This window comes from Nuphar pumila, chromosome 4 (genome assembly GCF_984573655.1).
Source record: "Nuphar pumila chromosome 4, dmNupPumi1.hap1.1, whole genome shotgun sequence".
In the NCBI taxonomy this organism is placed as follows: Eukaryota; Viridiplantae; Streptophyta; class Magnoliopsida; order Nymphaeales; family Nymphaeaceae; genus Nuphar; species Nuphar pumila.
This window is the reverse complement of record NC_143252.1, coordinates 136,513,001-136,538,962: the sequence shown is the minus strand read 5'-3', so window position 1 is coordinate 136,538,962 and position 25,962 is coordinate 136,513,001. Positions and strand designations below refer to the sequence as shown.

Genomic DNA, 25,962 nt, shown 5'->3' with positions numbered 1-25,962 from the left:
AATTGCTGCTGCTCTTCTTGTGTGGCCTTTCCATTCGGTCACAATTTGATTCCTTCATACATCCCCCTTGCAAGCCGAAGTCCAGCATAGGCCTTGAGGGCGAGGGTCCTAGCTTTGGAGTTTTAGGCCTCTGGAACGATAACTGTTGGTATTGCAGGATGAACCAGCCCAACCAGGTCTTTGATCTTAGATGTGGTTTCTTTGAGTAAAAATAAATAAATAAATAAAGAATATTAATTGGTGATGTTTTAGAGATTCCCAGAACTTTTTTCTTATTAGTATATCTTCAATCCGCTTAGGGGGAAGTTTTCAATGCCCAAAAAGTGGACTTTTCGTTGCCAACTTGCAGTCTATGTCACAAAGACAAGAGGATACGAGACAAGGGTTCGACTTGGAAGTTTTTATTTTCAAAAATATGAAACGAAGAAATAAATTTTTAATTATTAATCAATGAAATATTATTTTTTGATATTTTAAGGCTTAAAACTGCTTTTTAATGAAACATTATCAAAATTAATAAAAATTGTCTGTCCAAATCAGCGTGACATAGCATGTCCGGTCGTGTCACTAAGGACAACCTGCCAAAATGGTGTGTGTGTCCCTGTGACATATCTAACAGTTAATGAATAACATGATGGATCGTTCTTAGGGGTGTAACTGGGTCAGGTATACCCGACCCAACCTGATGTCTTGAACCAATATTTATGGACCAGTGGGTTTGGATTGGGTCCAAAATAGACCTGTAGTAAAAATGGGTCAGCTCTTGGGTATTGTAAATGAAAACCCAAACCTAAACGGACCTGACCTGATTATGTACCTGGACTCAAATGACTTCATATTTTAAAACTGAAACAATCTGAACTGAACCTGACCTGATTATACACCCAAACTCGAACCAACCCCTACTCAATCCGACTATACACCTGAACCAACCCGTACTTGAACCTGCTTCATACCCAATCCATATGAAAGTTTCCAATTGGTAAATATTATATATTCAATTAAACATTTAAAGATGTTGATAAACTTAGAATTAATATGCATTGCATTTTAATAATCCAAACTTTAATTCTTTTTTTCATATACTTCCTATTGCCCTTTTGTCATGGATATTGTCAGATTGTTTGTTTCAGCTTAAAATGTCTGGTTGGAGTGAATATATATATATATATATATATATATATATATATATATATATATATATATATATATATATATATATATAGAGAGAGAGAGAGAGAGAGAGAGAGAGAGAGAGATTTTGACATTATTTAAAATAGATATTAAGCCCTTCTTTTGTTGGCATATAATTTTCTTAATAAATGATTGATTTTATTAATCTACATATTTTATTCAAAAAGTGATCATATTGTATGACAAATATGATGTGTTTCTCAAAATGGCCTATAATTTTTGCTATTTTTTCTTTGTCCAAAATTATAAATATTTAATTTTATAATGACCTTTATACCCTTCACACGCGATTTCTTATATGTAAGTGATTTTTTTTTAAACATGTGATTGTTTTCTGCATGACAATCTTTGTTATTAGATCTGTATCTCTCTAATCCGACGTTGAAAACTTACACTTTACCGACATTAAAAATTGAGGCATAGGCATGCAACTTTTCTCTTTTGAGTCAAAATCGAAAACCCCTCTAGGATTCCTATTTCTGCATTCCAAAACAAGAATAGAAGCATGCTCCGCAGACTGGAATAGACGTGTCTGCGCCTTTTTCATCTATTTTATATTATTTTTTAGTTATATGCATTAAAATTCGAGAAAAATAGAAAAAACAGAGATAGGTCAGGACGTTAGCTTTTCAACACCTCCAAGATCACCTTGTTCCGATAAGCGATTGAGGCGAAACATCTTCTGGACGATAGATTGTTTGGCTGTTCTAGTTTGCAAAAGATATTTTTGGTTTTGAAGCTAAAAAATGGGAACCCTATATGGGTGTTTGGCTCTTATTCAAAATAGGAAAGTTATAAGCCTATGTCTTAGCTTTCCAACGACTATAGAAACATAGATTTTTTATGTTGGAACGAAGAGATACAAACTTGATAACATAGACTATTCTACAAAAAATATATATGTGCTTTTTGCATATATTTTTTGTGATTTTCTCTTAACTATATGCGAATTTCCTTTATATATGTGATTTTCTCTTAAATATGTATTTTTTCTCCTATATATGTGGTTTTTCTTTTATATATCCAATTTCACCTAAATATATAAATTTTCTTTTATATATATGATTTTATTTTATATATATGCAATTTTCTCTTAAATATATGTGGAGTTTCTCTTATATATGTTATTTTCCTTTTATATAGATGGAGAAAAATCACATTTATTTAGAAAAAAAATCACATATATTTAGGAAAAAAATTACATGTTTAAGAGAAAAATTGTATATATTTATGAGAAAATCATATATATAGAAGGAACTCCACATATATTTAAGAGAAAATCATAGAAAATATATGTGAAAATCACATATATATTTTTTATAGAACAATCTTTGTTCTCAAGTTTGTATCTCTTAATTCTAATGTAAAAAATGTGTTTTTATAATCGTTGGAAAGCTGAGACATAAATCTATAACTTTCTTGTTTTGAGTGAGAGCCAAAAATCCCTCTAGGTTTTTCATTTTTTATCTTCAAAATCAGAATAAAAGCATGCTCTAGAATAACTGAACAAGTTATCTTTAAGAGAATGTTTTTTTTTCAACAAATTATTAGATCAAGGTGATCTTGGTGGCATTGAAAAGCTAACGTCCTAATCTATCTCTATCATTTTTTTCTTGATTTTTAGTGAATATAACTAAAAAATAATATACAACAGATAGAAAAGGCGCAACTGCACCTATTCCAGTCTTCTATTTTGATTTTGGAATGCAAAAATGAGAACTCTAGAAGAGTTTTTGTTTTTTATTCAAAACATAAGTTGCAGGCTTATATCTCAACTTTTCAACGTCTTGAAAAATGTAAGTTTTCAACATCAGATCCGAGAGAAACATATCTGAAAACAAAGAGTATTCCGCAAAAAAAAGTCACAAGTTTGAGAGGAAATTCATATATATTTAAGAAATCTCATGTGCGGAGTTAAAACGATCTTTGTGAAACCAAATATTTACGATTTTGCACGAAGAGCATAGCAAAAATTATAATTTTTTTTTTGAGAAATGCATTAGATTTATCATACAGTACATTCATTTTGCGTATTTTATTGGTATGTAATTGGCTCTAGTGTATTGTTCATATCAAGACCTCAACTGAAACCCCAACCCTTGACCTTTATGTACCAGACTCAAATCCAATTAGAATCAAAATGGTTCTACTAAAGACCCGAACCATTAACCCATATGGGTCCACAGTCTGTAGCTGTCTTCGAATCCGAATTAGGTTGGGTCTGGGTCTTATTTTAGACCTGATTCATAATCAGGTCAGACAAGACCCGAACCTAACCGGACCCGGTTACACGTCTAATCGTCCTTCAACCATATTGTAGAGCGATAGTGCAGTGACTAGCCATGCAGACGCACAGCGTCTTAAAGCAATCTTGAGTGTGTAATACGTTCAATGTGAGAAGTGCTCTTGTCCCACGATTTTCTGTACTTACGAGTTTGCTCAACAGGGATTGCATCCATACTTCTCAAACTGCATTCCAAGCTTAACATGTTTCTAACAGATATTTATCCCCAAAAAATCGTGTGTTTTTATTTTTAAATATTTTTATTTTTATTTCATACTTAAAAAAAATCATTTGTTTATTATTACCCATATTTTACCCCCAAAACGTGAGGTTTTCAAAAATTTTCTATTTCTCGCAAGTTTTTGGCTGCCGATATTTTCCCGTTTTACTTTTTTCACCAGATGGCAACAAAAAATTCGGACTTTATTTTCAAACTGAACACAGGGTCACGTTTTCATTTTGAGTTTTTTCTCTCTCTTTATTTTCAAACTGAACACGGAGAAAAATAGAGATTGGTCAATTACTCAGTGGAGAGAGAGAGAGAGAGAGAGAGAGAGATGAGCTCCGGTGGACCTCTGCTCTGCATTGGCGATCTGTTGAGCGACGTTGGGGAAGGGAGTGGCGTCGACCCCCCCAGCGAATCCATTGTTTCCGGTGAAGCATCTTCTTCTTCTATTCGCCATCCTCTCGATCTTCAACTCTTGTTTCAGGTAACCGTTTGATCTGTTTCTCGGATGGAATCGGTGTTGCACCCTTTTCTGATGCGAAAGAAATTCTTAGTGTGGTTTTTTCCTGCGTTCAGTAGCTATTGAGTGGTCACCATCTTTTTGATTTGGCATTTGATCACACGGCTTAACATTTTTCCCTCTGCCCATTTATATTCATTCTAGCTGCTTCATTAATTTCCTCTTTCCAATCCATCATAAAAAGGAGAAGAAAATTGCTCAGCTGGATTCATTCATGACCCCGCCCCCGCGCCCCCCCCAACCCCCCAAAATTTTTTTATTAAGCAATTTATTGACCAACATCGGTTTTCCTTCTTATGGTATATCTCATAAGGTTATAATAGAGTATCTGGGCTCTTTACATCTCAATTCCAGGTTGCACACACCTTTTGAATCGTGTAATTTCTTCCTTATGGACAAATACATCCAGGCTCCGTTTGAGAGCCCGAGTTGGAAGCGGCTGACGGGGATTCACCAGATCCCCATCGGCTCCGCTGTTTGGTGTCGCTGAGTTGGGATGAGGATCGGAGATTGGAGGGACGTCGACGTTAAAATCTGCGAATTTCGACTGCTTCCACGCAAGGATGTTGTTGTCGAATCCGTGGATATCGACGCCTCTCCCGTCGCCCTTCTCGAATCCCTCCGCACACCGGCTCCCAAACAGAGCCCTAATGTGTTCAGGATATAACCCTTCAGAAAAGCGCGGAGTAGCCAGCCCGGATTTACACCTTTTTTTCTATCTGGATCTCCACTATCTTTTTTGAGAGAAAACAGAAATCATTGGCATTAAAACATAATAGACAGTACATAAGCAGGGGACGGGGTGTCACCCAAATGCGAAGAGAGAGGGAATACAAGGTAGGAATAACATGTTGGGGGTATGCTCCTCCTTACCGGTAGCCTGCGCAGGAACAGGGAAAATACACAGCAAAAACTGTTTTAAACAAAAACAAACAAACAGGGGAGACTTTGAACCTGATGCAGCCATTGATGGACTGCGACTGTTGCCGATGGTGGAGGTCGATTGGTGCAGAGGAGAGCCGGTGAGCAGTGGTTGATCAAGCAAGGAATGGTTTCTCCTCAGCTGGGCTGCAGCCTCCACGAGCGCATGCTCTCTTTATGCAACCGGTGAGCAGGATCTATTCCCTGCTGATGGAAATGGATTCTATGGAGAGGTAAGAACTTAGAAGAAAACCCTCTCTCTCGATTTTCCTGTATTTCTCATGTATTTGGGTCGCTCATGGTACTCATATATATAGAGCACAGGGTGTGAACGGTTTGCGTAACCGTTCCCTCTTGATCATCTGCTGCTTTATTGGAAGGATCACCTCGGATGGAGGGTGTATCCACATCGTGGATAACCATCACTACTTTAGTGGTAGTTAATCCAACATTCTCTCACTTGATCCGACGATAAACCCTTAACCAGAAAACTTTATAGGAATGACTTGATGAATAGATTGGCCTTTATGATCTATTTTATAGATCCTTGGTTGAATCTCTAATCCTTATGAGATTAACAACAAAAAAAGGGTGCGCCCATGGGTGCCTATCACCCGGTTGGGTGGTGCCGACCAGCCTGCATGCAGGTCCAGACCGTGTGAGGCCAAGGGATAACCACCAGCCACAGACCTTAGGTCTATGGCTCCTGGTCTGACCCAGCCCTGGGTCCAGACCAGGCCACACACTGGCCGACGCCCCCACCAAATGGGTGCGCCAAGGGGGAAAAGCCCGGGTGCCAAGGGCACCCAGTCCCTACCTGCCTATTGGCAGACCAAGAAAGGGGAAAGGGGCTATGCAACCCCTGGTTCGAGCCTAGTGGGGGCTCGGACCAGGGCTGCAACCCTTTTCCATGCAACCCACAAAGAAAATGAAACCAGAAAAAAAAAAAACTGAATATATATATATATATATATATATATATATATATATTCTAAACTGCAGCCGAAAGGCTGCCATTTTCTGGCTGTTTGCAGGCTGTTTCGGCAAAAACGCGAAACATGAAACTCGTAGAGAGTTTCGTCAGCTCTCCACAACAACCAAGAAATCCGAAATCTGACAAACGGTTCGGGAGTTATTGCCGAAAAACCAGGCGTCAGTATCGGATTTTCCTTATGATACCCGAATTTTGTGAGTTTCGGTTCTTTTAGCTAACGCGCCCAAAGTTGTCAGCTTGCCTTCTGATTTAACAAAAAAAAAATCTTCCGCTGATTTCATAAACAAACTCTGAAGGAAAAAAATATTTCTAGTCTCTTGCATGTTTTTCTAAAAAGGTTCGCAAGTTTGAAATTTTGGGGCGTTACATAACTTTTCGAAAACAAGCTGATTGAGAAAACTCGAAGAAAGACTCGATTGAGAAGAATGAGAATCCATGAAGAAAAGAAATTTAACAAGGGTATTCACGAAGTGCTCAGTCTATTGGCAGAGAAGTTTGTTGATCACCTCTTTCTTTCTTTTTTTTTGAGAAGCTGAGTAACCTTCAAAAACTGGCGATCAGAGACTGTCATATTTAAAAGGGGACCAGATCTCCAGATCTAAGTTTTCTCTTCCACCTTTTTTTTTTTATAAGATTTGAGATTAATGAAATGGAACTCCTCACACGTTGAGCATAATTTGAAACTAACTCTATTTTCAGACAAAACACAATGTGAATACTAGCTGTGACAACGAGAAGAAATAGACTGCAAGGGGAGACACTTGAAGGAATAAGAATCAAATTGAAAACCTACTGTCACACAACAAATCTGGACAGCAAAAAAAAAAAAAAATTAATATCAGATCTGACGCAACTTCACAGTCAGATCCCAATATTCCAGTCCAAGTGAGAAAGAAGAAGGGATACGCAGAGGGTACAGATCTGGTGCACCAGATCTGAATATACCAGACGAAGAAGAGGATTCACGTGAACTCCTCACACGTGAATTTAGGGATTCATGTGAGACGTGAATCCACCAGAAAAGAACTAGAGAAGAAATGAAGAAACGAGAGATGAAGAAGGAACAAAACTAAAGAAGACAAGAGATGAAGGAATCCTCAAACCTCTGGTCGGACGCACCTTTTGGAAGCCTCTTCAACCCCTAGATGGATCTCGGCTCTGATACCATGTTAGAATTCTAAGTAGAACCTGTATTGAGAGAAAGAGAGAAGAATAAAAGAAGAGGGGTTGTGGCTGTCACGATTTCAATCAATGAAATCGTGACCTAAAGACATATATTTATATGTTTTGGTATACAGAATGGATCCGGGTCTGGTATAATATTCAGACCCAGAACTTGGGTCGGGTATATGATACAACTTTTTCATGGAAGGCTGCCAAGAAAGTCTTGTAGTACTTGCAAGGGACAAAAGACTATATATTGACGTATCATAAAGTTGATCACCTCGAGGTCATTGGCTACTCAGATGCGGACTTAGGAGGATGTTTTCATAGTAGAAAGTCTACTACTGGGTACATCTTCTTACTTGCTGGGGGCGCCATCTCTTGGAGGAGCGAGAAGCAGACGACCATTGTTGCCCACACCATGAAGACAGAATTCATAGCATTATACGAGATTACCTTGCAGGCTATATGGTTAAAGAATTTCATATCACAGTTAAAGGTGGTTGATTTCATTGGGAAGCCACTGAAGGTCTACTGTGATAATGAAGCTGCAATGTCATTTTCGAATAACAACAAAAGTACTACGTCATGTAAGCATATGGAATTGAAGTATTTTGTTGTTAAAGAAAGGACGGAGAATCATTTAGTGCATATTGTTAATATTGGTACCAAAGGGATGATCGTTGATCCTCTTACTAAAGGGCTAACACCGGGATTATATTCCGAATATGTAATGAGGATGGGCTTGTTAAACTCTTTTTGACATATGCATATAAATAAAGTGATCACTTTCAGTTCTTGATTCTCATTATTTTTTGTTGTTAATCTCATAAGGATTAGAGATTCAACTAAGGATCTATAGAATAGATCATAAAGGCCAATATATTCATCAAGTCATTACCATAAAGTTTTCTGGTTAAGTGTTTATTGTCGGATCAAGTGGGAGAATGTTGGATTAACCACCACTAAAGTAGTGATGGTTATCCACGATGTGGATACACCCTCCATCCGAGGTGATCCTTCCAATAAAGCAGCAGATGATCAAGAGGGAACGGTTACGCAAACCGTTCACACCCTGTGCTCTATATATATGGGCACCATGAGCGACCCAAATACATGAGAAATACAGGAAAATCGAGAGAGAGGGTTTTCTTCTAAGTTCTTACCTTTCCATAGAATCGATTTCCATCAGCAGGGAATAGATCCTGCTCACCGGTTGCATAAAGAGAGCATGCGCTCGTGGAGGCTGCAACTCAGCTGAGGAGAAACCATTCCTTGCTTGATCAACCACTGCTCACCGGCTCTCCTCTGCACCAGTCGACCTCCACCATCGGCAACAGTCGCAGTCCATCAATGGGTGCATCAGGTTCAAAGTCTCCCCTGTTTGTTTTTTTTTGTTTAACACAGTTTTTATTGTTGTATTTTCCCTGTTCCTGCGCCGGCTACCGGTAAGGAGGAGCATATCCCAACAATTAAAAGTTCTAGCGTTTCCGTTCCAGCCAAACGGATCTCCAGGCAATAAGCAGCCAACAACACCTAAAGAAGATCCATTTGGAGCCTTTCTTTTGCATCTCTGATGCCAAAAGCACTTCCCTGAACGTGGAGTTTTCATTCATCTTCCAAAAAAAATCAAATTATTGAAAAAACTGCAATCATTAAATAATTGTGCATTTGTCTCCTCTTCCAACCCACACATCCAACATTTACTCGCTAAATGAAATCCTCTGGTTTTCAAAAATGAATCAGTGAAGGGATTCATCAATAGGGTATAGTCTCAGTGGAGTGCACCTGTGTGTGCACCAAGTACCTGGCTTTGCATGGCGCAATGCTGAGATAGTCCCTGAATGTTGATTTATTGAATCATTTTCAAATCTTGGTGATAACACTCAAATGAAGCAAAGTAAACATGAAGGAATAGATGTAAAATAGGTCTCGTCACAAAAGGTGTAGAGGACTATAAATCTATAATGATGAAAAATGTTGACTTTGTGCTGGATCATGCACCCTGAAGAATACAGTGGCTGGTTGCACGGTCTGCAGATTAGTGGGAAGGAGACCTGTAGTAATATGCTTCATTTTGACCTATGTCACATGGGTGCGGGTGCAGGGATGCGGCACTTCCAAAAAACTCGGGTGCGGGGGTGTGGCAAAAAAAAAATTATATATATATATATATATAGTCCAAAAGTTGGACATAAATGACCTTGGGTGCGTTGACTGCACCCAGGGTCAGGTTGACCGCATTGGGTGCGGGTGCGGCTCCTAGTTGGAGAATCCCTGTGACATATAGGGCAAAAAAAATTTTCTTGGCAATTATTTTTTTAAGTTCAAAAAATTGGACCAAAATGACCCTGGGTGCGTTGACCGCACCCAGGGTCGGGTTGACAGCACCCGGTGCCGCACCCGCACCCGCGTCGCGTCGCATCGACGTGGGTGCGGCACCCTGCTAGCCGAATCCCTGTGACATAGATTTTGACATATTTAGGTGGTTGATTGACTTGCACTTCTGCAAATTGCAGTGATGTGGATGGTTCACTCGACCTGATGAAGGTTCAAACAGATGACCATGCATCCACATGAGAAACAACATTTATTCTGATATTATTGTTATAAATGTATAATATTAGCACTACAAAATTCTAAATTTCTTTTTATGAACATGTTATACATCCCTTTCATGTGAATGGAGTTTTTGTTGTCCAAGGCTTTTATTGGAAAATAGCTACACCGATTTCGAAAGTCACTTTTCAGCTAATAACAAATTTGTGCATGACAGCATCAATAATAACAAGGTGGTTCTTGGCTTTATTCAAATTGCATTTAAAATTAATGCAATAAGATCTCATGTCAAGGTTTGAATAGTTAAAAAAAAGAATAGTTAGATTTGGTCTCTTATCTACCTTTGACAGTATTGTTGGCAAATGTAAACTGCATTCTTCCATGACTCTGGATCTTCTGTTTTAAAGTGCAGTTAGTGAACAACATAGCTACAAATATCGGTCTCAGTTATATCTCTGCGAGGAAAAATCTTGGAATATTATTGTTCTCAATAAATATCTGGAAAATCTTGAAAAATAAAAAGTTTAAAAGTTAAAAAATGAGAAAAAATACATGTTAAGCAAAGAAGCAATAAAACATGAATATAAACATAAGAAAAAATATATGTTAGACAAAGAAGCAATAAAACATAAATATGAAGTCCTAAAATTATTGTGGTAAATTGAAATTCCTGATATTTTCAAAATATCACATGATTTTGCGTGTAAAATTCATTTTTTGTTTTTACATCAATAATATCACGATAATATCACAATATTTTGAAAATATTGCTGATATGTGTGGCTATGGTGAATAGTGATTTGATGGATTGGTTCACTCAGATATTTGTGATCAGTGAGGTTGCTCATAGTTGTCAGACTTATTTCATTACTTTTTTAGTGAGATCTTCAGATTCTATAGGTCTACTTTAGATTTTTTTTCTTGGGTATTAGCAGTGAAATTAGTGTTTGTTTGTGGCCCTTTATTTGTAGTTCTATTATAAATTGATTTTCTTACTTTTGCTTTCTAAAGGTGTGCACAAACATGAATGGTGAGGTAAAGGCCTCTCTTTATGTTGTAGATATTCTTTCAATGAGTATGACAATATTTGTAAAGTCAGTTATATATCCAAGCATACATCCACATTTTGCATTAAAGCAGAATAAGGCTGTTGTGTAAACTGTACACCACTTATTTCTTCATGCTGACCTTTCCAAGACCTTTTTAGGATGTTTCATCAGAACCATATACATCCTTATCTAGGTTCCTTCTAATGTTTCAGCACAATCATATAATTGTAGGGCCACAAATGATGGAGAATTGCAATGTATATAACTTAGCATGTAATACCTTCTAAAGGAATACCCTTCAGACCCGGCTACTGGGACTGAAATAATCCATCTGGGATCAGTTGGATATGAACAGTTACAGAAGGATCAATCATGGATATGGCTGCCAGATTCCATTTTTTGATATTCTCTGTTTGTCTTAACTATATGATATATTGTATTCCTTGACTTCTAGCTGTTCTGGATGCATTCATATAGAAAGAAGCCTTTGGACTAGGCTGGAGAACAGTGGATTGATAAACACTCATGTACCTGGTGTAATGATATGCATTAATTGAATGTTTTAATTAATGAATGAAATCTTTGTAATGAAATATGCTGAAATAAAAACAATGTCCAACAATGGACATTCACATATAGAAAGCAAAGAACAAGTCCAAAAAGGACATACACAAAAGCCAACAATGGCTTGCAAACATAAATTCTCATAAATGCAAGAAAGGGCTTCAAGAAGCCATACATTACAAAGGGGGAGACCCCACTTATTTATAGGCAAGGAGGAGTGAAAGAGAGGGAGAAAAGTAAGAGAGAGAGACCACATTGGGAGGCCCAATTGTGACAGTTGGGGGCCCAATGACTCTTAGTTGGGACCCCCAATGTGAATGCATTAAATGCATTTTAGGAAAAAGAAAACAAAAAATAAAAGAAAGAAAAAGGAAAATAAGAAAAACAAAAACAAAAATAAAAAAAGACTACAATGCCCCTAATGGGCAGAATTATAGGAATACCCTTATTGGGTATGATTGAATATATATATATATATATATATTGATTACATGTATTTTAACACCCTCCCTTAAGCTTTACGGGGATATAACCGAAAGCTTGCTGAGAAGGAACATAAAATGGGGAGCTGCAAGGGCTTTAGTGAAGAAGTCCGCCAACTGGTACTCGGAAATAACGTAAGGCAGTGCTATGGTTCCTCTTAGGTATTCATCACGAACGTAGTGGCAGTCCATCTCGATGTGTTTAGTACGCTCATAGAAGGTGTGATTGCTTGCGATATAGATTGCGCTTTTGTTGTCACAACACATCTTCGAAGGAGTAGAGATGACTATGCCCATATCATTGAGGAGACTTCTAAGCCACACAAGCTTCATGGTTGTAGTGGCCATTGCACGATACTCCGCTTCTTTTGAGGACAATGATACTTTGTGTTGCTTTTTGCATTTCCAAAAAATCATAGTCACCTAAGAAAACACAAAAACCAGTAGTTGAGACCAGAGTTACCGGAAACGCCTAGGCGTATGGGAAAGCGTGCTTCCCCGAAGCGCGTTTTGAAAGCGTGAAACGTCACACTTTCGAAACGTGTAGGGAAGTGTTTCCCTTTTTTGGGAAGCGCACTTCCCATAAATGGGAAGCGTGTTTCCCTCTCGCTTCTCCCACGCTTCTCCCTTTTTTATTTTATTTTTTTATTTTATTTTTTTATTTTATTTTCCCCTCTTTTTTCGCTTCCGAGACGGATCGTGAATCGCTTCTAAGTCGTCCCATGCTTCCCGCTTCCTAAAATTTTGAAAGTGCTTCGCTTCCCGTTCTCGCTTCCTCGACTGCCAACCATGGTTGAGACTCTATCATTGGGATTTCCTCGCCAATCAGCATCAATATAAGCAATTAAATCAAGTGATGACGAAGAGGAAAGAAAAACTCCCTTAGTTATGGTGTTTTTGATGTATCTGACTATCCTTAAGACTGCACTCATGTGCACAGTTGTAGGTGCATGTTGAAACTGACTGACTGAGTGAACTGCATGAGCTATGTCTGGTTGAGTGATGGATAAGTAGGTCAGAGACCCAACAAGTTGGCGGTAGGGAGTAGGATCCTCGAGGAGTGTTCCATCTTCCGACCTTAACTTTGCATTAATAACTTCAGGGGTTTCTGTCTTCTTATCGTTGGAGATGCCAGACTTGGAACAAATGTCAGCAGCTATGTCACACGGACTCAGCTAAGGAGGTGCCACACCCGAGTCGACATGGGTGCGGACTCGAGTGCGGCTTCGGACTCGGCCCGGACTTGGTCAACGCCGAGTTGGACTCGGTCAACGAGTCGAGGCCGAGTCCGTCCACATTTTGGACTCAGTCAACTTTGACCGAGTCTAAAAATGTCCATTTCGATTTTTAAATTACGTTTTGGATCTGGGTCGGGTCGGGTCCGGAACCGACCCAGATCCAAATTTCTTTTCCAGCCGAACCTTAAAAGGGGTTTAGCGACAAGGGGAGGGGCTTACTCTCTCGATTTTGCCTCTCCCCCTCAGCCCCTGCAGCTTTCTCCTACATCCACGCTGACGATCCAGACTCCGGCGATGGTACGCACAGGCAGCCACCGTTTCCCCCTCCGTCAACACTCAACAGGTATGTCGATCGACCCTCATGCACCCTCTGCTCGCAGCCTCCCTCCTTGCACCCTCTGCTCGCAGAAGAGGGGCTCGCCCCCCCTCCCTGCACCCTCTGCTCGCAGAAGAGGGGCTCGACCCCTCCCTGTGCCTTCGATTCATAGAGGAGGGGCTCAGCCCCTCCTCATTTCCCTTTTATCACATGGGTAAGAAGTAGGAGTGGGGGAAGGAGGGGGCTCGGCTGACAGGCCGATCCTTGCCCCGTCGAACAATAGGGGAAACGAGAAGGGGCCGAGCTCCTCCTCATTTCCTTTTGTTCGGCAGGGGTAAGAAGGAGTGGGGGAAGGAGGGGGCTCAGCTGACAAGTCGAGCCTTGCCACGCCGGACAGAAGGGAAACGAGGGGTCGAGCCTCTATTCTGTGAATCGAAGGCAAAGGGAGGGGCTAAGCCCCTCTTCTGCGAGCAGAGGGTGCAGGGAGGGGGGGGGGGCTGCTCGCAGAAGAGGGGCTTAGCCCCTCCCTTTGCCTTCGATTCACAGAATAGAGGCTCGACCCCTCGTTTCCCTTCTGTCCGACGTGGCAAGGCTCGGCTTGTCAGCCGAGCCCCCTCCTTCCCCCACTCCTTCTTACCCCTGCCGAACAAAAGGAAAATGAGGAGAGGCTCGGCCCCTCCTCGTTTTCTCTGCTGCCTTTGGCTTTTTGGCAAGGGCGAAGCCCCTAACACGGATAAGGTTCAGCAGGGGCTTGCCCTACCCCTCCTTTTTGTGTTAGATAGGGGGTAGGCCCCCTATCTCGAACCTGGTTTGAACCTGATTTGCACAGGTGGAACGAACCTGGAGCTCCTATTACTATTATTTTGAAGTGTTTATTAACTTTATTTTATTTACTTATTTTCTTTTCAGTTTTCACTTTTCAGATATAATGGTGAGTTCTAGCGGTAGTATCAATACATTTGGTTCAAGTTCTAACCGTGAATTAGAAGTTTCTCAACCACTTTGGAGGCTTGTGACAAAGGGTTAAAAGCTAGTAGTGGTGGTGGCGGGAATGTGCAGTTTCATTGTAATCTATGTAAGACTGTTTTCACAGGTTCTTATACGCGTGTGAAAGTACATCTTTTGCATATTCGTGGTCAAGGAATTATAGCATGTTATGGGGTTGACAAAGACATGTTAAAGCAATTAAAAAAAGAACAAGAGAAAGCTGAAAAGAAGAAAATTGCAGAGATGAGAAGCGATTCGATTAATTTGTCTTTTCCTACTGCTAGTGATATATAAGAAGAGTTTTTAAAGAAAAAAAAGATGGAAAGCAATAAAACAATACAAGTGTCATTCAAAAACATGACAAGAGCAGAAATTGATAAAAAGATTGGTTGATTCTTTTACTCAAGCTCAATTCCTTTTAATGTAGCTAGAAGTCCATACTGGAAAGATATGATTACATCTTTGGCTAATTGCAATTTGAGTGTTTATTTGCCTCCTAGTTCAGAAAAACTAAGAACAATCATTCTTGCAGAGGAAAAAATAGAATTGAAGACTTGTTAGAGACCCAAAAATTTGCATAAAAACGACATGGAGTGTCGATTGTTTCAGATGGGTGGATTGATATACAAAGGCGACCACTGATAAACTTCATTGCTTACTCACTTAATGGGCCAATCTTTTTGAAGACTGTTGATGCATCTAGAGAGTATAAAGATGTTGAATATTTAAAGAGATTATTTGTCGAAGTGATAAAAGAAGTGAGTGAAGAAAGTGTGGTGCAAATCATTACTGACAATGCTCCAGTTTGCAGTCATGCAAGAATGAATTTGGCAAGTGAAGATACATATTCACATATTTTTTGGACTCCTTGTGCAACACAGTTTAAATTTAGCACTTAAGAGTATATGCAATCCATCAAAAGATGATGCACATGCACATGAAATGTGCTTGTGGATTGAGGAAATAGAGCATTATGTTCGAAATATTAGAAATTTTGTTGTAAACCATCATCATGCCCTTTCTATATTTAATAGGCATTCTGATCTCAAGTTACTGAAAGTTGTTAAAACTCGTTTTGCTTCTCTCATTGTTATGATAAAAAGAATTAAGCAACTCAAGAATGCATTGATGATGATGGTGGCTGATCAAGATTGAGATTTTTATCGTATTAAAGATGATGTCAAGGCTCAAGCTATCAAAAAATGCATCTGTGATGATTTTTGGTGGGATAAAATTACATATTTTGTTGAATTTACAGAGCCTATTTGGGAAATGTTGAGAGAAGTTGACAGAGATGTACCCATGCTTCATAGAATTTATGAAATGTGGGACAATATGATTGAAAAAGTTCAAAGTATCATTTTTAAACATGAGAAGAAAGATATTGCACTTGATGATTCAGAATTTTACAATCATGTAAATTCAGTTTTAGTGAGAAGATGGAATAAAAGCAATGCACCTTTGCATTGCATGATACACACTCTTAATCCAAAATACTATGCAAAAAAATGGTTGAGAGCAGGTGTCGATCGTGTTTCTCCAAATGAAGATCCTGAGATATCAAGAAATATAATGATATATTTAGGAAGACTTTTTAATGATCCTCACATGTTTAAGGTTGTAAATAGTGAGTTTGGCAAGTTTTCTACTGGGAGATTTGATTCTTTAGCAGCACTTGTGGCAAGGGACGAGGAAAGATCTCCTTAATTGGTGGGCAACATATGGATCAAAGACACCAAATTTGCAACGTCTTGCAATGAAGTTGTTATCCCAACCTGTTACATCATCTTGTTGTGAAAGAAATTGGAGTACATATGCTCAAATTCACAACATTAAAAGAAACAAACTCACTAGTAAAAGAGCAGAGGATTTGGTTTATGTTCACTGAAATCTACGATTAATTTCTCGCTGCACCAAAGAAGAGTATAGGTACTTTTTTTTTCTTTGTATTAAAAAATTGTATTTAAATATTTGTATTCAAAGTTTTAAGTTAGATACTAATATAGTCATTTTTTGATGCAGTTGTGGACCATCCAAGAATTGAGATGTAAATCCAAAAGATTTTGACTTGGAGGGAGAACATAATTTACATACTCTCAACATGGACTACCTTGATCCTGTTTTTCCCTCTAATTCAGACGATGAGGCAGATTTATGATAAGTTTTGTTGTTTATCTTACTCACAAGCTTCTTTATGTGTTATATTTTTGTAAGTTTGTGTTGTTAAGAATTGTTTTTTTATTTTTGCTTTAAAATTTACAATCTTTATGTGTTAATTTATTGTCATATATATATATATATATATATATATATATATATATATATATATATATATATATATATATAGCCGAGTCCCTGTGTCCAAATTTTTTGGAATTGCGCTGCACCCGTGTCGCACCCGCACCTGCACCCATGTGACATAGGTCAGCAACAAGTTTCATCTGAGAGAAAATGTACCCTCGGGGAGAAGACACTACTTCAATTCCTAAAAAATATCTTAAGAAACCAAGGTCAGACATGTCAAAATTCTCTTTTAAAACTTTCTTAATATCATTAATTTCTTGCTCATCACTTCCAATGATGATCATATCATCAACATAAAGTAGTAGAATAACTACTAAAGACCCTGCACTTTTCACAAACAAATCAGTGTCAATATAGCATGAGCGAAAATTTAAACTTGTCGTTACATTACTAAATCTATCATGCCAAGCCTTTGGAGCTTGCTTTAAACCATATAATGTCTTTTTAAGTTTGAGAGTTTTATTTTCACAAATATATACTCCTGGTGGAGGATCCATGTAAACCTCTTAATTTAATTCACCATTTAGGAACACATTCTTAACATCTAATTGATAAATAGGTCATTTTTTAACTAACGCAATCATAATAAGAGTCCTAACACTAGTCATCCTAGCTACGAGAGCAAATGTTTCTTTATAGTATATACCGTATTCTTGAACGTATCATTTTGCTACCAATCGGGCTTTATAGCGTTCTAATGACCCATCACTTTAGTTTTAATTTTGAAGACCCATCTACATCCAATAGATTTCTTTCCAGTGGGTAATGAGGTTATTTCCCAAGTTTTTGCCTTTTCAAGGGTACTAAGTTCTAAGTTCATGGCTTCAACCCACTAGGGAATGTTTTTGGCTTCATTATAATGTGAATGCTCATGAAAAGAGTGTAACGCAATTAGACACGCTCTATACTTTGGTGTTAGAGACTCATAGGAAACAAACCTATTAAGAGGATTGGAGATTCGTCCGGATCTCCTTAAAGAGGTTTCTTCTATGTTGGAACCGTGAGAGTATTTTTCTAAGGCACTCATGGAAACTTGTTGACTGCGCCTAACATAGGTTTGGATGGGTCTATTCACTTTCATTTTCAACATTGTTAAGAGGAATATCCTCTAGATCATTCAACAAATCATTAGAGATTTCCTCTTCTTGAGGAGTCACATCTTCTTGAGAGAGAAGATCAAATAAGAAAGCATATTTGCTTTCGTCAATATCTTTAGTTTTCTCAAAACCATTTTCATTTTCTAAAAAGGTTACATCTTTAGATACATATAGTTTGTTATTTTTAAGGTCGAAGCATCTAAAACCCTTTTGAATTTCTCCATATCCTAAGAAAACACATTCAATAGCTTTAGGAGATAATTTATCTCTTTTATGTGTAAGGACAAAACATTTACACCCAAAAATTCTTAATCTATTGAAATTGGGTGTTCTTTCAGATAATTTTTCATATGGAGATGTATTTTGTAAGGATGAAGATATCATTCTATTTATCAAGTAAGTTGAAGTTAAAGCGGCTTCGGCCCAATAACTTTTTGGAATTTCTTTAAAAATAAGAAGTGTCCTAGTGGTTTCCAAAATGTGTCTATGCTTTCTTTCGGCTAGACCATTTTGTTGAGGAGTCCTAGGACATGATCTTTGATCACAAATTCCATTTGTTTCCAAATAATTTTGAAATTCATTTGATAGATACTCTCTACCCGAATCAGATCTAAGAGTAGAGATATTACTTGAAAGTTGATTTTTTACTATCATATGAAATTTCTTGAAGAAGTCAAAGACTTCAGATTTTAAATTGAGAAAATAGATCCACACATATCTAGTGTAGCCATCAATGAAAGTAACATAATAGGAGTATCCTCCTTTCGATATGACCAGAGAAGGGCCCCAAACGTTTGAATGGACTAACTCAAAAGGTCTTTTGGACACAAAAGTTCTATTTGGAAAATGAGTGGATTTCATTTTTCCAAAAATACAATTTTTGTAAACAAAATGTTTCTCATTACAAAATTTCTTTCCAAAATTAAAGGAGTACATTTTTGAGAAACTTGGATGTTCAAGTCTTTGGTGCCAAGTTTCAATATTTTTATCTTGGACATGATTACAAAAAGAGTTAGTGGGAAGTTTCAAGTTACTCATGTAATAAAGTTCTCCCCTCCTATGGCCTTGCCCAATCTGCTTCCCGGACCAGAGATCCTGTATAGAGCAATCCTTAGTTGAGAAGGAGATTTCACATCCATGATCACATATTTGAGAAACAGAAAGGCGATTTAAATTAAGTTGAGGGACCACTCTTACGTTTGGCACAAAGAAATCTTTGAAAAAATTTAAACTTTTTATTTGTAAAGATGTACCCTCGACGATTGAAACATAAGAGTTTTTAGAGTTATTACATAAATCGGAAAGCCCATTTTCAAGAGGGGTCATATGAAAGGAAGCTCATGAATCAAGAATCCAAGAAAACATACCTGGAGGAGAAGAAGAAGCTATGGCGGCACTCGAAGTTGATGACGATTTGAGTAGAATTTTAAGTGCTTCCGATAGTTGAGCAAGAGAGAAGGACTTCTTCCTTTTGATAGTCTCCTTCTTTTGAGTAATTTCTTCAACGGAGGCAACCTTACTATTTTGGTGCTTCATTTAGCTTAGGGCAATTAGGTCTTATATGACCTGATTCTTGGCAATGATGGCAAATGACTTTTTTATAATTGCCATTATAGTTATTTTGCCTGTCAAGTGGAGTCTTATAGGCTTTCACATGATTGTCGGGTTTAGACACGGCCAAAACTTCATCTCCTCCTTTAATCATGCCAAGACGAGTTTCTTCTTGGCATATTTTGGCTATGGCATCTTCCAAAGGAATATGCTTAAATCTATGAAGTAGGGAAGATCTAACATGTTCATATTCGGGCCTAAGCCCATGTAGAAATTTAAAAAAGTGTTTTTTTTTCATTTGTTATCTTCTTACTTCCACATCTTCACTAGAAACCCACTTTGGTTCTAGTAGAGATAGCTCATCCCATAAGGGTCCAAGGGTGCTAAAGTAATCTCTTACACCCATTTCCTCTGGCTTAATAGTATAGATTTTTTCTTGAAGAAAGAATTGACGAGCAAGGTCTTTTTTAGTATACATACCTTTCACAAAGAACCATGCTTCATTTGTCATCCGAATTTTAACAATGTTTGTGCAAATTTTAAGCTTCATATTGTTCATGAACCAAGCAAGAATTTTTGCATGCTTGCTTTCCCAATCTTTCACTTTAGATTGGTGATCTTCAATGGCCTTCATGCGGGCATTTCCTTCAAGAGTCTTTTCTTGATCACCATCCATTTTGGTGAGTTGGAGTTGCAGTTCCGGAATAGTGCCCATGACGTATCCCCAAAGCTTTTTACCCTTGAGGTTGTTCTCCATGGCGGCGGCCCACATCATGTAGTTTGAACCATTAAGTTTGAAAGAGAGATCATTCTTTTGTTCCCCTTCCATTTTAAACTCAAGAAGACAAACCAAGAAAGAGAAATACAATATGAAAAATATAACTAGTCAACTAGCTATATCAAGAATCAAGAGCATACACTTGGCTCTGATACCATGTAATGAAATATGCGAAAATAAAAACAATGTCCCACAATGGACATTCACATATAAAAAGCAAAGAACAAGTCCAAAAAGGACATACACAAAAGCCAACTATGGCTATAAATGCAAAAAAGGGCTTCAAGAAGCCATACATTACAAAGGGAGAGACCCCACTTATTTATAGGCAAGGAGTGAGAGAGAGGGAGAAAAGTAAGAGAGAGAGACCACATTGGGAGGCCCAACAAGGTGTCGTTGGGCTCCCAACGGTCACAATTGTTACCGTTGGGGGCCCAACCACTCTTAGTTGGGACCCCCAATGTGAATGCATTAAATGCATTTTAGGAAAAAGAAAACAAAAAATAAAAGAAAGAAAAAGAAAAATAAAAATAAAAAAAGACTACAATGCCCCTATTGGGCAGAATTACAGGAATACCCTTATCAGGTATGATATATATATATATATATATATATATATATATATATATTGATTACATGTATTTTAACAATCTTTACATCAGGTACATATGGGGTTTCTCAGGGAAGGGGGAAAAAAGAAAACAAAAAAAAGGTTCTTGCGGAAGCTTTAGAAGTGACTCCACATTGGCAGATTTGTGTGAACCTAATTTGTGCCATCCAGAGGAGTGGGATATGGAAGGTTGTGAACTGATTCTATATGAGATCAGTGCCAAACTCATATATGAGATCACAATGATCATTAAGTACCAAGTAATAGGGTGTTGTATGTAAAGTTTTGGCTTCCTGATACTGAATTCTCAGAACCAACTAATGAGAATTTTACTGACTATATCCCTCGTGAAATTTATGATTTCTTTAACCCTCAGGTCTCACGATCTTTATAGTTTTGGAAAATGCCAACTTAAAAAAATTTGGGTGCGGTGGTGCGTGTATATATATATATATATATATATATATATATATATATATATATATATATATATAGTTTTGCATTGCCTGATGTGAACCCTTCATTGGCTAGGAAATTTCATCGGTTTGCTATCTTAAGGTGTTTATTATTTGTTGCCAACTAAAGTGTCATATATTATATAGTTGATTTTGTGAACTGCATAGATAGCTTTATGGACATCATTAGGTGTCATGATTCTTAAACTGAACATGATGATAGAAAATTTGCAAGCCACATTGATGAACAAGGTATTGGAGTTAGTGTGTTAATCAAGGATCAAAATTGTTGAGACAATAATGGGTATTCAGCAAAAGTCAGATGGACATTTTAAAGTAAGGTGGTGGATAGTTATTCTCAGCAAGAAGCTTCTTAACAGTGAAATTTACTTTCACTAGAATTATCCCACCCTAGTGACACATTATGTTCTGAATCTGGGAGATCAGTCCTTTTATTTTTCTCGTGCTATCCCATGGTTCCCATCCCAGGTCTGGTGGAATGAACAGTTTATGCTACGGAATTGCTTGGTTGTGATAAATGATATGGTGAAAATTCATCCTGCAGTCTAGAATTAAAATTTATTAATGTGTCTTCTAGGTCATTGAATTTCAACAGATAGATATTTGGCTTGAACATTGCAGCAGGCAGCTTTAAAAGCTTATTGAAATAATTACTATTGAAGGACTTAGGGAAGGGGCTTCTTCTAGCTGCTAGTTGAGTGGAGGGTTTCGGTTGATGAAACACAGACTCATGTTGTGAGATTATCTTGTCACCTAAATCAGCCATCTTATCTTTCTGCTTTTTACATCAGGAAAATTATAACCAGCTCAATGCGGCTTTGGAAAGCTCGGATCACTCGTGGGCCGGTCTTACTCTCAAGGTGGTGCCATAATTCACACACTATGTATCAAAGTTCTGAAACTGCAATTTGACTGTAAAATTGGTTTCTTCGAAACTCCGCTTGCTTCTGGACTTCATCAACCCACTTGGCTATGAATTCAGAGACATCACCTTAGTCTCTGTGGTTCTTGGCTAAGTCATGTTTTTGTCTGGTGCTGATCACTGTCTAGGCTTCAGGCTTGCTTGACTTAGTTTCTATTTGTTTATAATTGTGAATTTCACAGTTATGCGCCACGCTGGAAACAGCTGATAAGTTGGTGAGGGATTCAAGCTCAAGCGTTGCACAGCTTGTGGAAAAGGTTGAAGCACTAGAGAAGGTTTTAGAGAGAGAAAGTTCAGTCATCTCTGAAGCCAAGGCTGTGTTTGCCAAACCAAAGCTAAAGCATGATCAAAAGTGAGGAGCATTGGACGTACATATTTGTCCCTCATGTACTTGGTGTTGTGTGTGTGTGTGTGAGAGAGAGAGAGAGAGAGAGGCTGTTGGTTTTGTTTTCATGTTTGCAGCTAAGTTGGTTAATTCCAGTCTTTCATTGGTCAAGGGGACTGGGTTTTGCCGAGTCAAACTAGTCTCTGAACGGGAGGCTACCCAACCCTTTGCTTATTCAAGGAAACAAATTAGGTGTACAAGCATATATGTTAACTATGTCATGATTTGTCCAGTAAACTCTGCAGGTATAAGTTGAGAATGTATCTTGATGCTGACTGCACATCCAATCTCTTTTGGCTTGGCTCATACTTCCCCTTCGGAAGTTGATATCTGTGTGTAACTGCTGAAATGGTGTAATATTTCCCTCCAATTGTAATTAACTCCCCAGACTGCATGTTCAGTCAGGAAAACAAATATTAAGTTTGCGAGATTAACAATTACTGTCGCAGTTTATAAGATCTTTCTTTATCTGTTCTGCACTTGCTTTGAACCCTTTTCTTTGCAAAGAACTTGATCTTGTGTTATCCAAAACATATGAGTTCATGTCAAACAGAGATAAGCAGTATTAGGCCCATTGGTACTTAAATCTCATGTATGTATATGCTGTACGCGTTTCAAAATACCTGCCCTGGTGTAAAATATATAATAGCATCCTTATAAAAGTACAGCATCTTAAAAATAGGTGATGTTTCCAAAATGTCACTTTTTTATATCATTTTGGTTCTGAAAAACCATGAAAAAATCATGAGATTTACAAAAGAAATGGCCGATATTTGTGACTATTGTCTGGACCAAGCCGAACATAAAAGGGGTCCGATTTGAAGGTGCACACAGTTCGCATAGATGGACTTGCATAACCTTGCCCGGCAGCATGGCCATGTGGGCCTAAGCTCACGCTCTTAGCTGGTAGATAAGGATCTCTCTGGGCTAGCATTGGACTGAGCCCATCCGCCAAATGGCCACAGGCATGGGCATTGTAGGCAAACGAGCTAAATGAAAATTGGCTCGAGCTTGTATTGAGACAAGCCCAGCTGAAGTTGGCTTGTTAATAAAAAAAGGTACATTGTTTCACTGATAGTTGGAAGCAATAGGATTTGAGAGTAGGGGTGACCTGTGAATGTCACCAAGTTAACGGGGCCTCAAATGTTCGAAACCCATAGATGGCATCCCTTGCTGCAAGGTCGAAGCTGAATCTACTCCCCGGTGGTCAGGGGGCCTCATAGCTTCTACCAGCCCGAGGCCCACCAACATGCAGTAGGCAATGTTTTTTTTTTTTTCATGGACTACAAAAAAAAAGCAATAGGATTTGAATTCCAAAGCTGCTTGAACTGAGTTTTGAGTTAAACCCTTATGTAAAAGAAGTACATTGCTTAAGGCTGGAAGCAATAGGATTTGAAATTTGCAAACCAAACATTTCCATCATTTGTTGCATAAACTCAGTTATGTAAAAAATACTGAAATATCATCATTATTTATCGATTAACAATTCCATCGCTAAGCCAGTTTGATGGGTTCAAACCTATGGACGTAAACGGATACCTGCTGATCAAATCCAAATCTGGTTAGCCAGATTCGGTAAATCAGACAGGATCTGATTAATAATCTTATGCTAATACTAATCCAGATTTGCATCTGAATTTTAACATGAGTTCAAACCTAATCTGAATCCAACAGATTATCCAAGCCGATAACATGTAAGACATATGTGATTAGCTCATCCAAGCCGTCTAATCATCGTTGGTTGTAGATTTTGGACCTTTCGTTGGTTATGAACCTACTAAATGGGCACAATGCTAAATGAAAAGTGCTATTAGATTTTCAGTATTTTTTTAAAATAGTAACTACATGTTTGTTTTTATAAAAATCACTTCTTGAAGCATTTGATTGCGATGCCTGAATATGTTTTTATAAGGTTTGAAAAATCTACAACCTATAACTTTCATAAAATTTTAAGTCTTCAAATACCATTTTTTTCATCCAAAATGCACATCAAAGTATAGATTTATTGTAAATCAATCATGTTGAATATATCTGTACGGTCAAAATACATATATAATATGGAAAATGATTGTATTGTGCGGTTAATTTGACCTGATCCTCTTAAAAACCCTACAATCTTTTATATGCTCCTAATGTTCAAAATCACAAATATCCAAATTTGTTAGAACCCTTTTACCCTTTGCAACTACGAATGTAGGACTTTTTGCAATATAATTGTATCACTTGTTGGCTATGCCTAACACCCACTTATATCTAGAATCATAGTTTTTTAATGCAAATTTAGACCTCACGAACTCACATAAATTTATTTGCAAATTTTCAGTGAAAATGAAACCATCAAAATCATAAATATTCTACTCTTTTGCATATAACAAAATATTTTGCATAAATATATTTATGAAACAGTTCTCGCAAATATCCTATTGTTTTACATATACTTTCCAAAATCATACACATTTATCTGTGAAACACTTACCACTAATTTTGCAAATAGTTTTTTTTTTTGCATATGTTGCACATTCTCGCATAAAGTTATTTGTGAATATCCAGATATCACAAATATCGTACTTAAATGTTTGTGAAATTATGACAATTATATAATATTTCTTATTTTTTTATAAAAATTTAGAATTATATATATACCCACTATGGGTTTTCACAATTAACAACCCAAATAACAGTGAATGTAATCAAATAGACATTCAAATCATTTAAACATTCAAATAATTTGAAAACATATAAATATATAAATAATATTGTTATATATAAATCATTCAACAGTGGTTTCAGTTTAAACATTCAATAATGGTTTCAATTTTATATTCAAATCATTTAAACATTCAATCAATGACATTATATACAAATGAATGACAAACAAACAACACAACAACAACAACAACAACTACGCCTTCATCCCAAAACAATTGGGGTCAGCGATATGAACCAAAAAAGAAATTCATTTTGGGTCTTCCACAAGAATCCTTTTCCTCCAATCATTTCTATCCAATGCCCTGTCCTCGGTGAGGTTCAAAGCATTCATATCCTTTCCTATCACCTCCATCCAAGTCTTCATAGGCCTACCCGACCTCTTTTAACTAATATATTTTCCCATTTCTCCAACCTTCTAACTGGAGTATCATTAGGCCTTCGCCGAATATGTCTAAACCACCGTAAACGATTCTTTCGCATCTTATTTTCAATGGGTGCAACACCTACCTTCTTACGTATCTCCTCATTCCGAATCTTATCTTTTATTGTATTTCCACACATCCATCTAAGAATCCGCATCTCAGCTACACTCATTTTTTGAATATGATGTCTCTTGGCAGCCCAACATTCCG

At 37.6% G+C, this 25,962-nt stretch overlaps 1 protein-coding gene across 1 annotated transcript; it reads left to right on the top strand.

The window, feature by feature from the left end:
* The first annotated feature begins 3,991 nt into the window (after positions 1–3,991).
* On the top strand, positions 3,992–23,052 carry LOC149841213 (histone-lysine N-methyltransferase). Its single transcript, XM_090003686.1, has 3 exons — positions 3,992–4,188; positions 22,106–22,174; positions 22,419–23,052. Exons 1-3 carry the CDS (start codon positions 4,036–4,038, stop codon positions 22,590–22,592), a joined length of 396 nt encoding a protein of 131 aa, XP_089859812.1. The 5' UTR covers positions 3,992–4,035; the 3' UTR covers positions 22,593–23,052.
* Positions 23,053–25,962: the final 2,910 nt, after the last annotated feature.